We start from the raw sequence: 20,751 nt of genomic DNA on the forward strand, positions 1-20,751 counted from the left end.
ATCTGCATCTACTGGGAATGTATAAGCTGACTAAGGAATCACACGTGACCCCTTATCGGCCATGTGGGTTTCCTATCTCCAAGGCCAATATCCCTCTCCCGCGGGTCTCCTCCAATGACCAAGTCAATGTCAAAACATTGAGAGCTGCATTGAAAACATATCATTTCTTCACTCCACTTGCCCCTGATTGGCTGGCTCGGAAGGTGTTCTCTAGTTACTCCATTGCTCTTTTTCTTCTATGCTGCCCCATTGAGATAGATATTGGACGCGTCTAGATCCATCATGGCGGAAGGAGATCCGTCATACATAGACTATGAGGCCTTCCTAGATCCTGACTTCTCCCCAGCTTCATTCGCCAATACATTGGTGACAAGCACAAACAATGCAACAGATACCCCGCTGGACTTGTCCACACCACTGTCACGGGTGCTCTTTGATCTCCAGGAGATCGACACACACATCCATACATTGACAACCAAATCAGCACTCCCATTGCTTTCACACACCCAAAGCCAAACTGCTGCCGCTGATAGTATTCTGAAAGAATCAGGGACACAGGTTGCTTCTGTGACTCAAGGGTACGAGCGTCTCCAAAAGGAGGTTATACAAAAATGGGAAGCAGCCGACGAAGCCCGTGTTGCTGCTGAAAACTCACTTGCGACTGTCCGCCTAGCAAGAGCTGTCGCGCGCTGCTTAACCCTGGGCAGGCAGTTAGAGAGCCAGGTTTCTGAAATTACAGGCCGAGGTGCAACAGGGCCGACACCCTTAGCAGGACCGGATGGAGCAGCATCACCATCAGCTGGAAAAGATGGCTTCCGCGCATTGGAACGAGCAGCGTACACGATTTTGAATCTGCGAGAAATGTTCTCGGCCACGACGCAGGGCGAGGAGGGCTATGGTTTGGACCGAGTGAAGGTTATTCGCACTCTACGCGGAGAATTCGTCATCCCCGCAGAGAATATGATCAAGTCGAGGGCGCAGCAGACCATCAACAGATTCTCTTTATCCTCGAACTCGGCAAGCACCAATGGCCAGTCATCCATGCCATCTGGCTATAAACAAGCCCGCGATGCCCGAGCACGACTGTCCACCGCCGCCACAACTCTATATCTTCTTTCGCCTCCGCCAAAGGGCACCACCACTGCAGCCGACTACAAGCCCGAGCTCTTATTATCAACATTGCAAGGGTTCATGCACACTGCGATCATGACGTCCGTAAATTCCCTCGCCCGGGCTCTTACCCAACTCCCAACCATGGACCGAGCTCTCGTCGACACCTCTGCGCGATGCCAAGATATAGTCGCCTTGGAGAACATTCTCAGAAACCTCCGCCCACCACCACACCCTCTCTTGGCCTCCACTACCACAACTGGCGAACCCGGCACCGAACCCGAAACAACAACCTCAAACAAATCTAATCTCCTACAGCCTCTTCTCCAAGCTCTAGACACCTCATCACTTCCTTCCTACTACTGGCGCTCCCTTGCGTCATCTCTTGCTCCGCGTGTCCAGGAAATCGTGAACAGAGGCGGTGTCTCTGCTCGTACATTGCGATCTAACCGTGATCGACTAAGAGTCGAAATTAAGGAGTGTGTGCTCCGTGCGTCCCAGGTGTCTGCGACCAGCCTGCTGGCTGAAAAGGGTCGACCAGGAACCGACACGGTGGTGGTTGGAAACTGGGAGCGAGAAGCTGCCGTGATGGTGGGCTCGGTTGTTGGTCCTCTGGGGCGGTGATGCATGTGGCTGTTGCAAGCATTGTGTACATGTTACCGAATCTTCACAAGGGAGATTAGAGTCCGGTGCGAGATAGATCATTTCAACCGCAAGGATTGACTACAGCTCTAATGACAAATATATGTATCTTCTCGAACAATTGCCAAATTCTTGGGCGCCCCTACTGCTCAATGCATTGCTTTTTTATGTCATCCGCCAGCGTCGGGAAGATTCCCTCGAACGTGGTAAGAGGGCCAGAAGGCATCTTTTTCTATAAAGATCAACTTTGGGGGTCTAGGGCGTTTTCACCGCGAGCAAATGTTGCATAACCCGTGTTTTATACTCGGATCGCGGGAGCTTCCTCTTTTTGTACGGGTTACCGGCTATACCTGATGTTAAAAATGCTACTGTGGGAGATGACAAGACATGATAGCAAGTTGTAATAAGTAATTCGAGAGAAATCATTGGGCGCTATGGAGCAGAATGTCTACCTCCTGTATGACTCTTCCGTGGCCTTGCATATTTACAGCAGCGCCTACCATGTTGAAGTTTGTGGGGATTTCAGCCCGCAAAGAAGCGTTGATACACGCAATCTTTGTTGTCCACGATGAGATGACAATCACCCAGCAGAAATCTCTGCAAATAGAGACCACCTGTACCACCTGTCACCCCTTACAGACCTTTGGCGACAAGTAAGCAGGCCGGCAGAACAACATTCTGAATATTGACTGGCCGAGGGACCAAACAAAGGGAGATAGTCTCGACATGCTGCGTCCCATCACCAAATGACTCGGCCGAACAAGTTCCTAAGATCGGAACCATGTGAACGTTTATTCTTCTTCTTCTTTTTGTATGCTCTTCGCGTTCGCCGTGCGGGCCTTTCCTCCCGAATGTGTGCAAGTTGTCGCCTTCCAAATTTTCCCAGGCGTGCATGCTTCCATTCGGATTTCCGTGCTTGCGTGTCTCCATATATATGGATGAATAGCACCATATAGCATGCTGTAATGCGTATGGCGTCCCTGATTTGCGGTTGCTGCGCCAAATCCAGCAGGGAAATCGGTGAATACTCGTCCCAGATCAGGACGTTTCCTGGTGCTCCTCGGTGTGATCAAATACATATATATATTCTTCTAGGATCCGCTGCTCGTACTCCAAAGTGGAAGTCCGCCGAGGAATTATATATAGTAAAAACCGGAGAATGGAGAGGTTTGAGAAGAAGCAAGTATTTAATGTTCCACGTTGCCCCCTTACCGCTTTTGGAGCTTGTCCTTCTGTTGCACAGTTGCCTCTTTTTGTCACTCTCCTCAAGCATGTGGCCTGCAAGATGCAGAAGACACAACTCAACTAGACAAAGCCCAAAGTGAGGACATCAACCCGAGAACTGAATTTCCCAGATTAACTTGACGATCTTCCTGAGCTCCTCCTCATCAATGAGTATGTCGTCCTCCCTAAGAGGTTCTGCAGGTCTGAGGGAAAAAAGGTGGAAGGGAATGAGGAGTGGGCCACCGATCACTGTGACTTTGTCACCTCCACTGCTTTCAATGATCTCGACTGTTTGGACATATTCGATTTCTGCCTTGGCACTATGGTACTGCCATCTTCGGATGGTAATCCTAGGCTGCCGTCGGTCTGCTCTTGTGGCTAGTACGACCTTCGCGAGACCATCGGTCTGGTCGAGCCACCGGCCAGCATCTCGAAGCAACTTGGCGTGCCTCTTCCAGTTGGTGGTATTCTTGGGCCCCACGCCGCATCTGGTTCCATGGAGCCGTTGGCCACAGGAAACGTGGTGGTGCGGAAGGAGAAAACGCAACCCACGGAATGCCGTACGCCCAGCAATAACTGACTTGCCGCCGAAATAGAGCCACACAAACCATGCATGTATCTCAGGTTTGATGGCCATACAGCCCGTGTAGACGAAACATGAGGCAATAGTCAGACCGAAGACTTTCTTGCGGCCTATTGAGTCTGTCACGGCGTACGTCCACATTTTGAGTGAAGACCACGCGCCAAACGGCGGCTCGGAGTTTAGTTGGTACATTGGAAGGAATTTTCCCCCAAGGGATTCGCACGGATAGTCCTCCGGCCCTGTAGTGTTGCCGATTCTCATCTCGTCGACCACGAAGAAAGTACGGGATATGCTGGCGGCGATTTTTACCGCAATCTCGTGTGAAGTGATTGCGTCAGCTCTGTGTGTGACGAAGCGCGAGGGAGTAGTAGAATCCAGCCTTTGCTATTTTTTCCTTCTCTTCACGAACTTTGATGGTGAAGGGCGCTGCCGCCAACCTCATCCGCGTCGAAATGTGGAATCGGCACGACAACGTTCAGAAGCTGCCGTTTTGGGGCACTTCGTATAGCGACAGCAGCGAATCGGTGGTCTCCGCGATGTCCGTTTCATTTGGCTGGCGAGCCCTCAGGCACGGCACAGCGAGATTTTACAGCTCACCGCAATACAGGGGCAGCGAATGCCAAAAGGCGCAAACACTCCAAGCAGTAAATGCAGCTGAAACTCCACTCTGTAAACCGTCCCCCGGACCTAGAGTAGCAAGACCTGTCTGGTTCACGTCGCCTTTCGTCATAGTACGTACTCGCAATGACAGGGATTGTTTTTGAGGCAATTCAGATGCTGAATTCCAGACCCGGACCTCTAGGCCGAAGAATCGCTCAGTCTGTCTCAATGCTGTCAAACTAAAGGGAACCCTGTGGAAATGGCTTTCCTCGGTTTAGCGCCATATTGATCGACCTAGACTCCGGACACTTCACCCCAGTCGTGGAACCAGATCACAGGAGTCCCATCATCATCGATTCTCAATTCACAAAATTCATCGACTTCATCGACAACTCAGCGGGCCACTCTGGCCACCATGGGCACAATGTCTATCGCTCCCAGGACACTTCGAACTTCGAACAGTACTGGCAGATATATGGAATTGTCACTTGCGAATTCCAGCTCAAGTTGGTACTCAAACAACGCAGTTTCAAATCATCGCGTTCGAAGATGCATTTGGATGTCAGCGGACTTTCTGAAATCCACGAATGGCTCTCAAACCAGATCATGCATGTTGAGGCCAACACAGCCCCAGCTTAAGGGACATAGAGAGCGCTGTCTGAGTATCAAAATGTCGTTCTCCGACTCATCTGTCCTCAACCCGGAATACGCCAATTCATTTGCAGTTTGGTCAGTCAGATAAGTCGGAATGGAATCGGGGAACGACATTTGTCGTAATACGGCAAGTTGACGTGCTTGGACTTTGCACTCAGAGTTCATTGAGCCCGTTTGCTCATGATCTCAGCATGCTCTAGATTGTATGAAATTTCCTCTTCAAGATCGCAGAAGCCGTGACAATGTTCTGAAGAGCGAGTTGAGCACGCGACGATCTCCTCACTATGTATAGCAAAACAACCGAGCACTCACGCCCCTTCCAAAGCAGCGGAGGAAGCAGATCTCCAAGTTGGAGGAAAGTTCGTCTGCTCCAATCGAAGGGTCAACCCTTGAAGCAGATACTGGTCAGAAAACGTGCAGCCATGAGAGCTGCATCAACTCTGCGTGGGAGGGCTCCAGATTCTGCCATAAACCCTTTCTGGCCTAGACGCCAGATCTCCTTGGTTTCAGGTCGATATTCACCACATTGGAAGTCGGGATACTAGCCTTGCCGTCGGATTCCATCATCATCATCATCATCATCATCATCATCATCATCATCATCATCATCATCATCATGGTGAACTGGCCTTTGCGCGGGGCGCCAGTACTAAGAAACCGCTTTCTCGATAATGGCCAGAATCATCAGAATAGTAGGATCCAATGGCAAGGACAATATTCCAGCTTCCGATATGGTGAACATCAATCTGGAAACCAAGGAGGTCTAGCGTCTACTTAAGAAAGTGTTTATGGCAGAATTTTGAGCCGTCACACACAGAGCTGATGCAGTCCTCATAGCCGCAGGTTTTCTGATCAGGGTCTGCTTTAAGAGTCAACCTTCGATGAGAAGAAAGAAGAGACGAGTCTTTCGTATGGCTTGTAGATCTTCTACCTCTTTTCTGTTGTTTTCAAGGTTAAGTGAGGGCATTGTAGATTCGGATTGGAAGCACTTCCCAGCTTTCGGAGGTCCATCCGTTCCTTGAGTAGCAGAATAGATAAGCCCAGCAACGAGCCTCCATGCAACAATCCAAGACGTAGGAAGCAGTCCGTCTTGGGAGTCGCAAGTCACAGATTCGAGTGACATAGATCACCTGGCGGTTTCGATGGTTGATCCAAATCATGCAAGACAATGCATTCGACGCGGTAATCTGTAGAAGTATACGTCAGAAAGGTCCTCCAAAGCGAGGCCCATGAAACTTACTCTGGTTGTGGTCATGACATTCAAGAATCCACCTTGTCGTGCTTCATCGAAGACTCACCACCTGGGCAGAAACAGTCTTATTCAGATCAAAGTTGTAGCCAAACATCGTATGGCCCGTGGACGAATATTCTTGCCATAACTCTGTCGGCAGGTGGGATGAACAACGAGAGAACGACTGATACCACGGACTCACGGGTCAAAGGTGGTGTACGTGATACCAGTGGGCGTTGCCTGAGGAGTCGCCTTACTGTCGTTGGTCATGATGAGGAAGGTCGTCGATAAATGACATGGTGATGATGATCATTGTTGATAAGCATAGCAGATCAATATCAAGCTGCCGGACTCGGCGAAAAGCGACTTCTTATTCCGGTTTTCATGGTGGCTCAAAATTTGTCAGATGCCTGGACAGAAGAGCATGAAGAGAAGAAACGGAGTACGAGACAAGAGGAGGCAAGGAACCAGTGTGGCTCATGGTTGAGGTAGCTAAGATAGAAGAATCCATCGTAGCTGTTGTTGCCTACGAACGGTATGTCTGGTAGGGCTTGAAGGTTAAAATGACTGCAATCTTCTGACTGCAAAGGAAGACACAACTCACTGTTCATGTGTCTGTCCGCTTGGGTCCTGGCTCGATAGCTGGGTAGCTGTGACAGAGCTGCTAGAGGAATTCAAGTCTGGGTGCAAAACATTCGACTTTTGATTCGACCCTGGCTTCGGGATATTGGCTTTCGTATTGATACTTGCCTTGCAAATTTCATAGATAAGGTATTCAGCACAGTAGTTGCTCACTGCCTCAGAGGGGTGTTTTGGTTCCCAGGGGCACATGACGTGACAACCTGTGGGGAAGGAGGGGAATGAAGACATGGGGTGTGGTGAGAGAAGGATAGGAAGGGGGAGGAGGATGGGGAGAGGGAATAGAGAGGTCGGGAAAGAGGAAAGAGGAAGAAAGTGAGTTGGAGCTGAAGAGCAGAAGAGCAGAAGAGAAGAAGGCAGGAGCTTCCCTTTCACTTTATACACACCTGGGCATGGATATGCTTATTTGAGCCTGGGATTGAATGTCGACTAATCTGTCTCGGAAAATGAACTAATAGACTCTCCTACTCTATGCAAACTAAGAGTCAACATCATAATCACCTCTGGTTTTCACCGACTATAATTGCTACAAACGGAATCCACGATCATTCTCACAAACGAGACATTCTAAACATTTGGTCTGCTATTCACACCACACTGAGCGTCCTTATGTACTCAACCTGGAATAATTCCAGCTACTTCATAACGATAACGATCCTTACCTATCCTCCCAGCTGTTAAAGTCTACCACTACTCTAAATATCTGAACCTTGTTGTACCATGGGCGACAGACCCTTGGAAGTAACAAACACCCAGCACCCAGACACGCAAGTTCCAGGTACCAGCAACCAGCCGCGCCCAAAGCCAAGGTGCCGACTAGCGTACCTGACTAGCGACAAAGAAATGTCCCGGATGGGATCCCATCCGGGATCCTGGTCGGACCTCGACGGCAGAATTCGTTGAGGAATATAAGTCCAGGAGTCCCCCTTCAAAATGTATCTTAGCCTACAATTAATACACTCTTTACTAAGACCAGTTATTGTTATTATATCCCATTTAATTGCCTAGTCTTAAGATCGTTGTTAACCGGGTTACCTGTAGTGACTCTCGTCTAATTGTTTATCATTTAGTGACTAACGTAGGGAGGACCTATAGGAGGTGTCTCTATAAGATAGCTTCAAACCCCTATCCGTCCACAGCTTCCTATAGTGTAGGGGAGAAGTTATAGGGAGACAGAGACTATAGGGACGTTAGCGAGCGGCGCTACCTTCCTAGACCTATAGCCTAGGGTAGAAGGCGGTGTGGTATAGCAAATTCGTATATCAGACCGCCTTCCTAAGTAGGAAGCTAGGGTAGAAGGCGTTATTAAGAAGAGATTATCGAGAATAGGTTAAACCGGATAGGTTCGAACCGGTCTAACCGAAGAAAGAAATAAAGCGAGAAATCGGATAGGACTAGAAGGGAGGAGACCCCGAGTCCGTCACTAGCACCTACTATTTAGACCTTTAAGGACCTAGACCTAGATCTATATTAGAGATTAACCTCGCCGCTAGAGTAGCCTATTTAAGTCATTAACCCTTCCCCTCCTTTATCGGGATCGAATCCGTTAGCGCTATTATAGGCGTGGTTGCTATTAATCTTAGGACCTTCTTAGCTAAGAACCCTAGATCGGGACCGAATCGATTTAAGGATACTAAGGGATATTACTAAGTAAGTAGGGGCTTAGATAAGTATATATAACTCGCTATCTTCCTAGTAGTCCCTATCTTTTAACTCTCCCTTAATCGATTCACCTACTACTATTATAAAAAACACCGACCCTAAGGTAATAGAGTTAACAGCCTAGATTAATAAGTTAACTATTTCGGCTCTATTATTAGTACCTAAACTTATCTAGCTTAAAGGTTACTACCGGCCTTTCGATATAAGGGATCCGTAACTATTCTTAGGGTTACCTAGGGAGAATATAAATTATTATATTAAGTAGTGTAAATATACTTAGGTAGGGGTAAATATAAGTGCGGAAGATAGGTCGGAAGCGTAAGTAATATCTCTTCTATAAGGCCTAAGGGGTATAGCCCTAGAATTCGCTAATATACTACTAACCGAAACTTAGGATAACTTCTAACAATTCTCCGCTAAGCTTATAGATAGATTCCCTCCTATCCGAAAGGAAATTAATAAACTAAAAGTCTAGGGGATGATTTATTAGTAGAAGTAAGGAACCCGAACTCTAGAAGAGTATACAAACGCCGTCCGCGAGTTAAGCGCTTAGGTCGGGGAAGTAAGCTAACCTACTTTAGCTAGGGTATAGGTTACTAGTCTTATAGATTAGATAACTAGTTTAGCGGTATAACTAATACTAGCGGAGCGAGTAAAGAAGGGAGAGATAATCCGAGTCGAAGATATAATTACTTTAGTCTCAACTACTATAGGTAGGAATTAAACGACCTAAATCACTCCTAAATCGGAATCCGAATAGATAGCCGCGGCTCTAAAGGATCTAATAGTTATAATAAGAAGCGCTATTATATTATAGAAGTAGTCCTAACCGGCTACCGGTAAGAAACCTATAGGTCTAGCTCGGGGTTAGAATAGTACCGGTCCTTCTATAAAGATCACCCTATAGATACTAGAATCGATCGTTTACTAGCGGTATAGTTAATCTAGTTATATAACCCTATCCTATACTAACGTTCTATTATCGTCCGATAAGTAAGAGAAGATCCGGTCTATAGATTTATAGTGTCGGGTAAGAAAGAAGGAACTAATAACCCGAGACCTACCTTTATCCGAATCTTTAAGACCGGTTATATAAACTATTTCGGCGGTAATATTATAGCAAATAGTTACCTTTATAGATATAGAAGATAACCGAATTAATTAATAGAACTAATAGGAAGTATATAAATCCGAGGGTATTAACCCGTATAGCTTTAGTTCGAATACGGTTATAACTTCGGGAAGTTTAGTTATAGTCTACTAACCTAATTTAAGTAAGAATACCTTCGAGAATCTTTACTAGATATATACTACGAATACTAGGACTAAGCGAGCGCGGTAGAGTGATTCGGACTAATAGGGACCCGAAGTAGAGGGAGCGACCATTTAGGCTCCGGGTAAGAAAAGCTAAGCCCCGAAATAATATCGTCCTCCCTAGGTATTAGTGGGCCTATCAATTAGTATTAAATAGCTACTAAATAAGTTATAAGTTAAGATAACTCTAACCTAGTTAATTAATATCTCGCCTTAGGCTAGGACCGAGATCTTAAAGCTTCTTAGGTTAATACCTACTAAGAAAGAGTAGAAGCTATCTAAATAAGCCCGGATAAGTACCGGTTAGAACCTCGTAGTAACCTTAAATTTAAGTGAGGCTTTATCCTCGAGTAGAGAACCTAATCCCGATTAGGGTTACTACAATAATATAATATAGCCCGAGGATCTAAACTTTTATATCCTTTTCTATATATTAGCGGATATATTTATAATAGTAAAAGAGAATATCACTACTATAGCTAAGCTAATAAAAGTTCTAATTAATAGAGGGTTAACCGGGAATCTAATTCCCTATAGAGTCGTAAATAAGCTCCGATATAGAATAGTTCCCCTTATAAATATATTTATAGAAGTGGCGGATAGATCGTTATCCTAAATATTAGACTTAGTCTAGATAACTATCGTAATAGCTAATACCACTTATATTATCGCTACTATTATTATTAACGGGAATAGATAACCTAACTATACGCTTCTATTAGGTAAGTATTAGATACGGAACGTAGGACTAATAGGGGACTATAGTAAGGATAAATATATAATCCGGAATAATAAATAGCTCTAGGTTCTAGTGATTCGAATAGGCACTACCGCTCGAGTTCTAGTTACGGAAGTAAGCTCTAATTCCGTACTATATTAGATTAGCGACGCTAAATAGTAGTTTATAGCTTAAATAGGCTATAACTAAACTAATAGGGAATCGGAGATAGAGATAGAGTCTAAGTTCTTAGGTCTTAATAATCTAAGATCGGACGCTAACTCTAAATCCTCGGGAAACTAACCGCGCCTATAGTAGGGACCCTAGACCCTATAGGTGTAAAGAAAATTAAGTAACCGGGGATATTACTTATATAGTCGGGTCTAATCGTTCTCTCTCTATAATATCCTTTACCTATATTAATACTATTAAATACGACCCTATCCGGAAGGAAGTTTAATAATAAACTAATCTAATTTAGACTAACTAATTTATCGTTACTAAACCGCCTTATAAGGTTATAGATAGAAGAAATATTACTAGGCTATAAAATAGGGTTAGCTCCCCGCTAGTGTTATAGTAATAAGGAATAGCACTAATTATAAATATATATCTCTATAATTAAAACTAGGGTTTTATAAAGTTAGAATAGAAAGGAAGGTTAGTATTAAGTAGGTACTAACTATACTAAGATAAGGACTAAGAGAGAGGATATTATATCCTAAGAAGTGCTAGATTAGGGCGGTATTAGCTATCTAATATAAGATCGACTATATTACTATCGTTAAGAAATAAGTACCGATCAATCGTTAGCTAATAAGTGGATACGAGAGAATTCCGAGCTAGTTAGAGACGTAGTTAGTCTATTAGACCCGATATAGCTATAAGTTACTAGAGTGCTATATACCTAGCGAGATTACTTTATAGAAGATATTATAGATATACCGCCTACTAAGTTACTAATTTATCGTATTCTAACCCTTCCTAGAGTGATTCTAAAGGCCGCTAAGTTATCTTAATACACTCCGGAGGAAGAGGAATAGTAATAAAAGTATCTACCACCTATAGAGAAGGCGGGTATTATCACTAGATATATCTCTTTATAGAGTGCTAAAACGAAGTTTATACCTAAGCCTAGTCTAACCTATCGGTTACGAATAGTCCACTAATATATCCCTTTAAACGTAGTAATAGTAAAGATAAATTACCCGATAAAGCGTATTAAGCCTATCCTTAATATAATAGGCTAAGCAAAATAGAAGGTCTTCTTTAAGGCCGATATAGCGAACGGATATTAGGCGGTCCTACTAGATCCGGAATATATATATAAGACGGCTTTTAACTCGATTCTAAGCTAATACTATTACCTCCGGATAGGATAGGGACTAATAGGAGCCCTAGGGACCTATACTAGATTAAAAGACCTCGCTATAGGGGATATCCTAGACCCGGATAGAGAGCCTCCTCTTAGGGTAGGGGAATATAGGTTTAATAACTTCCTTAATAACGATATAATAGGGGCGAAGACTATAGAGAATATAATCTAGTTCCTTTATAAACGCTACTTTCCTCGGCTAATCTAGTCGGGATTAATATTAAACCTAAGGAAGACTAAGTTCTTTATAACCTATATAGAGATCCTTAGATATAATAGGACGGAGTCGGGGTTAAGGCTATCTATTAATAAGACGGAGGCGATTACCAATTAGCCTATACTAATATTAGAGCCGGAACTAATAAGGTTAATCTATACCTTACTATTCCTCTATACCTTTATTCCTAGGAGAGCGGATCTAGTAGCTATCTTAAAGGAAGTAATTAAGACCGAGGGAAAAGGTCGGAATCGTTAAGTAGTTAACTTCTAGTAGGGACTAGCTTAATAGAAAGCGTTCGCTAGGATTAAGTGTAGAATCTCTAAAGTGACTATCGGAGGGGGCGATCCGGCACTTTAGTATTATCTAGTAATAGATACTTCTAATCGGGGTATCGGAGGAGTCTTATTCTAAATGAAAACCCTACTAGTAGGGACGAAGTCTAGTAGGTTAACAATTAAGGACGAGATCCTAATCCTATATATATCTTTTGTCCTAATAGACGTAGAGACTCGCTACTATACCACCGAAAAGGAGTGCTTAGTAGTCTTACGATATTTAGAAGAAGTAAGATAGCTAGTCTAGGGGGTACCACACCCCGTTATACTATATATAGATTACCTCGCTTTAAAGATAGTACTAGGAGCGAACTCGGACACCACTAGTCGGATAGCCCGTTAGTAATACTATCTATAGGAGTATAACTTAGTCGTATATTATATACCGGGAAAGACCTAGATTATAATAGATAGTCTATCTAGATTACTATACTAGAGGATTCGAACCTAGCTAGACGAAGATAAATTCACGACCCTAGTTATAACTCTCACTAGTGCTAGAAGAACGGAACTATCGGGACTAGTATAGGAACGGTCCCTTTTCTAGTGTTACCTAGATAATAAATAGTACGGAAGTATTATTTAACGGTTACTAAGCAATTAACGATCGCTAAAGGATAAACGGTTCTACCTAGTGTATTTAGATAGGGAAGGGTTCCTAGTATACCTAGAAACTAATAGGAAGTTTTCTAAATATATTAAGTCTAACTATATAAATTAAGTGATAATAGAGTTATATAACCTTTATAGACACTACGTAGCTAGGATCACGATTAGAAGAATAATCGGTAGGTACTATTAGCCTATAAGATTAAAGGATATAAAAGAGTATTATTAGTCTTATCCGGACTATTAAATAATCGGACCTAAACTCCCGAAATTAATCCTATATATAGTGATCGTATTAGAACCTATAGACTTATTCGCTATTAACTACTTAGGTCCCTTCTCACTAGCTACTATAACTAGGAACTAGTATATCCTAATTAGAGCGGACTATTTTAGCCGGTTTATCTTTACAAAAGCCACCCTAGAAGTAGATAGGAACACTACCTTTAATTTCCTAATTAACGAAGTGATTAAGTTTATAGGATAGCCTACCGAGATATACTCTAATAATAGGTCCTACTTTAAATAAGGGGAGCTATAAGAGCGAATTAAGAAAGCGGGAACTATCTAAAGGTTCGCTATATCTCGGTCCCCTTAGTTAGTTAGGTTAGTAGAAAGGATAGTAAAGTAAGTCTTAAATATCCTCCGGGCACTAGCGGCTAGATCGACCGAGTTTTACTTAATATAGGATTAATTCCTAAGTGTTACCGTATATATAATTAATACTCGGCCGATAGCTCCCTATAACTATAGTCTAGTATAGTTATTAATAGGGTATTAACCGCGATATTCGGGAACCCCGATAGTAGAAGAAAAAATAGTTTCCTAAATCCTATTAGAAATAACCTAAGCTCCTACCTAGGACTAATAGGGAAGCGCCGCGGATAGCTATATAATAATACGTAATAGAATTTAGGATATAGCTCGAGAGCACTATCTAGATCGGGAATAGAATATAGATCTTATAGGAAGAGAGTTTTTAGTAGGGGACCTAGTCCTTCTAAGGAATTATAATATAGATTAAGTCTAAGGAAGGAAACTAGAAGCACGATAGAAAGGGCCGTTCTAAGTTATCCGGGTCTATTTAAAGAAGCGAATAGTGAAGCTCTTAGATCTTATAACTAACCTTCTAGTTAGGAAGTTTTATATTAACTATATTAAGCTATTTAACTTCCGTACCGAGGACTAGAAAGAGGAAGCTAAAGAGGAAGCTTTTCGGTCGAAACTATATTATTAGCGAATAAGCGAGTTACTATAAGAAGTGAGAAGAGGAACCCGCCGATAGTAAGGTTCGAGTGATAACCTAAAATTTTATCACTATAACTTATACTACTATTATAGGCTAAGAGATAACTATATCTTATCTACGTCCGCCACTTTAATAGGCTTCTCTCTCTTTATCCGCTATCACTCTTTAATAATATATATAGCTTTTCTTACTTATTCTTTTATAAACGACCGATAGAAATAGCTTATACTTAAATACGCTTACCTTAATATATATAGCGAAGACTAGTACCACCTATTCTAGCGAATAGATAATAGGGAGATTAGAATCGACGCCACGATTAATATAAACGAGATTTAGAGCAATAGTATCGAGATTATAGTCTAAGGGAGTTCTAACCCTATCCCGACGACGTTAAGTACCTCAATTTATTTCCGCTAGAATACCGGGACTATCTAATTAAATTCTTTAAGCAATTCCCTAATATACTACCGAACTAGAACCTAACGCATTTTTACTTCGGATCCTTATTTATTAATAGACGAGAGGTTTAGGAATTAGGATAAAGGATTCGACTAGAGCTTATTAAAGAAGAACCTAAGTATAAATTATACGTTAACTATTCTTAGTACCTAAGACGGTATCCTCCTAAGTAGGTTAGCCGGAGAGTGGATATATAGGAAGCTTACTACCTTTACTATTAGTATAGTATTATTAGCTTAGGAAACCTAGCGGATTTAAGTATAAACCCCACTAATCTAGATAGGTCGCCCGGAGTGCTAGAAAGGGTTAAAGAACGACGAAAGAAATAACCTCTAGTTTATATAGGGCCTATACTAACTATCCTATCTAGATTAAACCTAGCTATTCCTAGGAAGTGGGGATATAGTTTAAAAAGGATAGAAAACCCCACTAATCTAAAGGTATAATAAGAAGCTTATAAATACGCTAGATAAGTTATTAAAGATACCCTCGCTAAGACTATCCTAACGAAAATCTTAGTAAAATAAAGGAAGGAATCGGCATTTAGGGTATAATAGTCTAGATAATTTAATTAGAACCTATTAAGGATAGAGAAGGCTAGACTACCTATTAGACTTAACGCTTATAAAAGAGACCGAATATATAAGGAGTGTAGTAAAGGAAGTCCCTATCCTCCTATAAGAATTTAGACTTACTTCGAGTATTATTAACAATTATAATCGACTCCCTCTTTACTATACTATTCCTTTCGCGAGTTACGATAAGCTATATCTACCTCTCTAATACGACTATCTAACCGCTTAGTATTTAAATCATATATTTTCTTTCCTACCTTCGAACGAGTGAAGGAACGAGGATTATAAGGATTAGTAAGACTAATATAGTCCTTAGCACCGGATATAAGTATTTAGACGTTAATAGCTTAACTAGAAGAGGAGGTTAATAGACTAGACTCTAAAAGAAGAGTGAGACTAGGAGACTTCTTACGATAAACGGTCACGAGCTATTTATTACCGTTCTACTCCTTAGACCCTAAAAATTGTCTTTCCTTAACCTCTAACTTCTATTAACTTCCTCCTTCTTAAGTTTTATCTACCTAGTCTCTTAACCTAGTTATAGACTATAATTTAATTCCCGAAGCGGTTTCGGAGATAATAAATCCCTCTCTCCTCCTCGATAAATAAGCTTACCTAAGCGACTTCCTAAACGAAGGGTATATAGAGGAATTATCTACCACCGATTTATAGAACCTACCCTAAAACTTAGCGGCCGATCCCGAAGGTCTATATAATAAAACTCTAGCGCTAGCGTTAACCCTAGTAGTTAGGATATAACCTATATCTAGTCTATTAGCCCTAAGTGGTCGGCCGATTATTCGGACTCTAAGAGATATTAGATAGCTATTAGGATTAAGTCGTTAACCGAAAGATTATCTAGTTCGTCTATCTAATATAGAACTATATTAACGATAAGTAGTTTAAGATTATCGGTATCTATCGAATATTTCTATTCGGAATTATCGCTACCCTAACGACCCGAATTTTAGTCTTAATCCTATATAGTCGGTTAAACTAAGTGATTAGGATTAGATTCCGATCCTAACTCCTACTAGCGAGGTTATCTAGTTAATAAAAAACGAGATACTAGCCGAGTTTAGGCGGGAAATATAAGAGATTAGGAAGTAAACGTTAAACCTTATCTAGTCTATAGAGTAAACCCTTCTAATAAATAAGTCGTACCCTATTAATCCGAACTTAATATCTCCCCCTAAGATATCGATTAGGTCCGGAGTTAAGGAGGTTTAGTTACCTATAGCTAAAAAGAACTTGTCCCCTATAAAACGGAAGTCTAAAGATAAATCCGCTAGTTCTCCTTCGAAACGAATAAAGGGAGGTCCGGATTAGAGGAAAGTTATAAATAACTAAGTTACTAATTACCTAGAACTATTAAATTGGATAAAGCACTATCCCGAAGCGGCTATTATAAAATACTACTAGAAAGCGTGTAAACTAGGAAAGCTAAATACTAACTCCCTATAGTCCGAGAAATATCTCCTATCCGAACTTAAGGAACGGAAGGACGATACCCTAATAGGCGAAGAGATCCTTATCCTAGTTCATTTCTAACTATAGGTTAGAAAGAAATTTTCTAAGGCTTTTAGAGGGGACGGAAATATTTAATCTATATACGCCTATATTCTAGAATCGGTGTTAGAGTTAGAGACTCGACTATATCCTTAGGTCCTATATTTATATAACCTAAACCTAGTAGGATAATAGTTCACTAGAAGAGTATAAGAAGGGACTATTAAGATTAGAGAAACTACCGGTTCTAACCGTAAGTCGATAGCTAAAGCTCCTATAGACTCGACCGCGAAGCGAAGAAAATAATCTACTCCGATTCCTATCCCCTCTAGCCCGAAACTAATCCCTAAAAAGTCCCGAGGTAGATCTAGCTCTATAAATAATCTAAAGAAAAAGCCTACACTACCTAGCTAAGCGAACTAGCTAAAGAAACCTAGCTCGAAAGTATCTAGTCCTAGCCGGGTAAAGATATTAGTGGTAAATTCGATAGCTTCCCTAAACCGGATAATAGGATAGGAAATTCGGAATTTATAGAAATAGGTACGAAAGTTCGAAAGTCTAATCGTAGAATATCTAGAATTAGTCGAAGAAGTTAATATATAGGATCTAATCCCTCCCTTATCTATTCCCGTTAAGGATCTTTAAGGGATAGGATCCTTATTCCTCACGCCGGTTAAATAGTTTAACCTTTTCTCTAACTTAACAAACCGTTCCCTCCTATTCCTAAATTTGATGATATAAAACCTAAAACTAAAAAAAAAAAAAAAATATATATATTTATTATATATATTAGGACCCTAGCATTTCCGGTTATAAATCCCTTTATTAGGATCTTATTAGAATTCTCAATCCTAAATCGAGAATTGTCGGAGAGTGGAACCCTATCCCGGATAGGATCCCATCCGGGATCCTAGTCGGACCTCGACGGTAGAATTCGTTAAGGAATATAAGTCTAGGAGTCCCCCTTTAAAATGTATCTTAGCCTACAATTAATACACTCTTTACTAAGACTAGTTGTTGTTATTATATCCCATTCAATTGCCTAGTCTTAAGATCGTTGTTGACCGGGTTACCCGTGGTGACTCTCGTCTAATTGTTTATCAGAAACCAGTAGATACCCTGGGACAATCAACTTAACACCAGGTTATCGGGACCCAATCCGTCAGCTCGCACAGAGTCTAAAACGAAAACCTCCGAACATCGGAAAATAATCCTTATACATAAATGCATATCTATACACATTGGGACGTGCCGTAGATAAGCGGATAGATCGGATAGATCTACATCTGCAAGTACGTTGTACAAGTACCTGAGAGCTGTGGATGTTCCAGGGGAGTCAGATGACTCTCACAAGGTGCACCACAGTGGTGGGGATCTCTAGGCAGTTCTGAAAGTGGTTGGGAGTTGGCGTGCACACTGCATGTTGACTCAATTCCAGGATGCAGAGGGGAACAGATGCATGTCAGTTGCTGAGGAGGGGGGGTTGGGGGCCCAATTAGATTGGGGGAATGGCATCGGTATGGATACAGAGATTGTGCGCTTTGTCCATTTCGTCCAGTCTGGAATTCACATGTGAATTTGGACTCTCAGCCTCCTGTTGGTACTTGTTGTATGTACAAAGTGTGTGGGATGGGTTGGGGCGATGTCTATGGCCCATGGGGCTTATTGATACTTTTGATGATGTGTACATACTATCTATCTCACTCCGGGGTAGATGCTACCATATAATATATCCAAACAGAAATCTATTAATATATGTTGTAATGTTATTTTAAAATTCATATTGGTATTATAAGGCGGCTCCTACGTGGCCCAGGTACGCACGACACATAATCAGGTACAATTTACATGGATGGACCTGGTATGAGATGCAGAGTGTGGCCTATGATTGGACTGGTAAATGGTCAATGACCAGTCAGATAAGCAGACCGCTAGAAAGGCAAATGGATCGCCTCTCCAGGGGGTGAGAAAAAATGGGAGGCGGAGTATTACCACACAAAGAGAAATATATCACTGATGGAAGCCTTGGAAGGTGGAAGTTTTAGCCGCCCTGGAGATGGCCCGAGTCAAAGACGTCATATCCACCGATCCTTCCACGGATCCTTCCACCTGGGCAGGGCTACAATTCAGGTTTATCGATAAGCCCTGCGCTTTGGTACCTGGCTATACTTGGCCGCGCACCTTTTTGTCAGCCCTGCAGATGTACCTACAGGTACCCGGCTTGGTTTTTCCCCTCTTCTAGTTGTAGGGTATTTGTAGCGACGATCTATCTATGCCTTTTCTGCGGCCCCAAGGTGTAAATGGATATGCATGAGTTACATATTGTATTTCTCCGTACTGGGACTTCTCCCGTGGGCGACGTCAACTTAACTGTCGATCATCTTGACTAGCGGCAGGAGCCCCATGTTCACCAATTTCAGCTATAGCACCTCTTCACATCCCCGAATCATATCTCGCAAACTATCTATACGTAATGTAGATTAATATGCCGCACTTTCGCGAGCAGGGGAACCATGTCTCCCAAGGTAGAATAGTGAATATCGCCTCCTTTCTCCCCGCCAATCGTGTTCGCTGGATCATAACCGAACTCCCATGGGGCCGATCTGGGGCCAATGCGGTACTCCGTACATCTGAAATTTTCGATTCCAATATAGGTCAAACCGGTTAAGCCCAAGGGGATAAGCACATCATCCACATCGGCCGTGGCGTCACATCTCAGTTTCGAATGAGGTATTCGACCCCAAGGCCCAAGTGAAGTGAATAGAGTACATTAGAGTATATGGGAACCAGGGATCTGGGGATGTTGTACAGCAATGGATTCCATGGGAATTGCCGTTTGCAGTTCTCGAGGTAAGTGGGGGGAAAGTTTAGCAGCGACGCAGGCACGATGGGCCAACGGGCTTAGTCCCAGGGGGTGAAAGTTTCAGATGAGGAGTTGCCTGAATGCGGTTTCGACGGAGCCACCGGATCTTCCAAGGTTATAAGTGACGAGTTCTTTTATATCATTTTCTTCCTTTAGTAAGTTATATATATACCTAAGTATATATTAAAAGAGGTATGTTCTAGAATGCATAGAATGTTATATTGTAGGATGTACTCTGTAGGGGAATGAGATCTCTTATCATCCCCCGCAGTCTATCTAAAATTATCATGGGCTCGGACCAATTGTGAGATCAGAGGGCTCGAGCAAAGGAGAATTCTCTATTGAAGACTTCGTATCGGGGCGGACCATTCGGAACTCTTTCCCCTACCGCGTAACCAACGAGTATGACGAGGTGCGATACATCGCAATGCAAGGGGATTGTCCAGGTGAGTATATCGTTAACCCTAAGGATCCCCACCATAAGAGTCTCCAAAGAGTCTCGACCTTTTTTCTCTCTCCCCAAGAACCAAACTTATCGAGGCTTGGCAGTGCCTATTTCCAGGGTCTGAGATGTGTTAACGTCAACCAGTTTCGAGGGTCTAACCTACGGTTTTTCTTCATATACAATTGCTACATTACATCTATCTCTACATCTGTATATAGAGGAGAGAGGTCTAGACTTCAAGTCACTCAAGTCCAAGTCTAAGTTCATGTCAAGTCACTAATGAATCATGGAGGTGCCTGGTGCCTTTTGAATAAAATGGAGACACGCGGATATCTGGTGAAACACTTAATGATTCGCATCGGTAGCCCCGGAAAGGCCTTTGAGTTCCTGTTGAGTTCCTGTTCTTCTTTTACTCGCCTTTTTTTTTTTTCGCCCCTCGCTTCCCGAGCCTCTTCTCCTTCTCTCATCGTCACCATTCTCTGTTCTTTTATAACTATAGTATATACTTGCATATATACTTTTTTTTTTTTGACTTGTTTTCTTTCGGCTGATCGAATCTTACTCTCCTCTCTGGAAATACTTCAGAGATGATCGCGATCAGCTAACGACCTTCCCTTTTCTCTTATTTTCTTACATTCTTGACCTCCCCCCCGCCCTTGCGTTTGGGATCCTAGTTAACATTCTATTTTCGCCCCTCTTTCTCTTTCCAAAGCGCACTTTCAAATCGTACGT

At 42.5% G+C, this 20,751-nt stretch overlaps 4 protein-coding genes across 4 annotated transcripts; 2 read left to right on the forward strand and 2 right to left on the reverse strand.

The window, feature by feature from the left end:
* Positions 1-282: 282 nt before the first annotated feature.
* N7525_001041 (putative Golgi transport complex component Cog5) lies at positions 283-1,734 on the forward strand (the record flags this gene model as incomplete). The annotated part of the gene is made up of 1 exon (XM_002558325.2): positions 283-1,734. The coding sequence occupies one exon, from the start codon at positions 283-285 to the stop codon at positions 1,732-1,734; it is 1,452 nt and encodes a 483-aa protein (XP_002558371.2).
* Positions 1,735-3,130: 1,396 nt separating this feature from the next.
* On the forward strand, positions 3,131-4,798 carry N7525_001042 (uncharacterized protein; the record flags this gene model as incomplete). Its single annotated transcript, XM_061211738.1, has 5 exons — positions 3,131-3,340; positions 3,789-3,926; positions 3,982-4,290; positions 4,362-4,377; positions 4,458-4,798. Coding segments are annotated over 5 exons (1,014 nt in total), but the record flags the coding sequence as incomplete, so codon positions are not given.
* Positions 4,799-5,195: 397 nt separating this feature from the next.
* N7525_001043 (uncharacterized protein) lies at positions 5,196-5,431 on the reverse strand (the record flags this gene model as incomplete). The annotated part of the gene is made up of 2 exons (XM_061211739.1): positions 5,196-5,312; positions 5,336-5,431. The coding sequence occupies 2 exons, from the start codon at positions 5,429-5,431 to the stop codon at positions 5,196-5,198; spliced, it is 213 nt and encodes a 70-aa protein (XP_061070965.1).
* A 1,139-nt stretch (positions 5,432-6,570) lies between these two features.
* On the reverse strand, positions 6,571-6,914 carry N7525_001044 (uncharacterized protein; the record flags this gene model as incomplete). Its single annotated transcript, XM_061211740.1, has 2 exons — positions 6,571-6,625; positions 6,649-6,914. 2 exons carry the CDS (start codon positions 6,912-6,914, stop codon positions 6,571-6,573), a joined length of 321 nt encoding a protein of 106 aa, XP_061070966.1.
* Positions 6,915-20,751: the final 13,837 nt, after the last annotated feature.

The sequence above is a fragment of the Penicillium rubens genome (assembly GCF_028828025.1).
Source record: "Penicillium rubens strain IBT 27055 chromosome Unknown utg000001l_segment0_segment0, whole genome shotgun sequence".
Taxonomy (NCBI): Eukaryota; Fungi; Ascomycota; class Eurotiomycetes; order Eurotiales; family Aspergillaceae; genus Penicillium; species Penicillium rubens.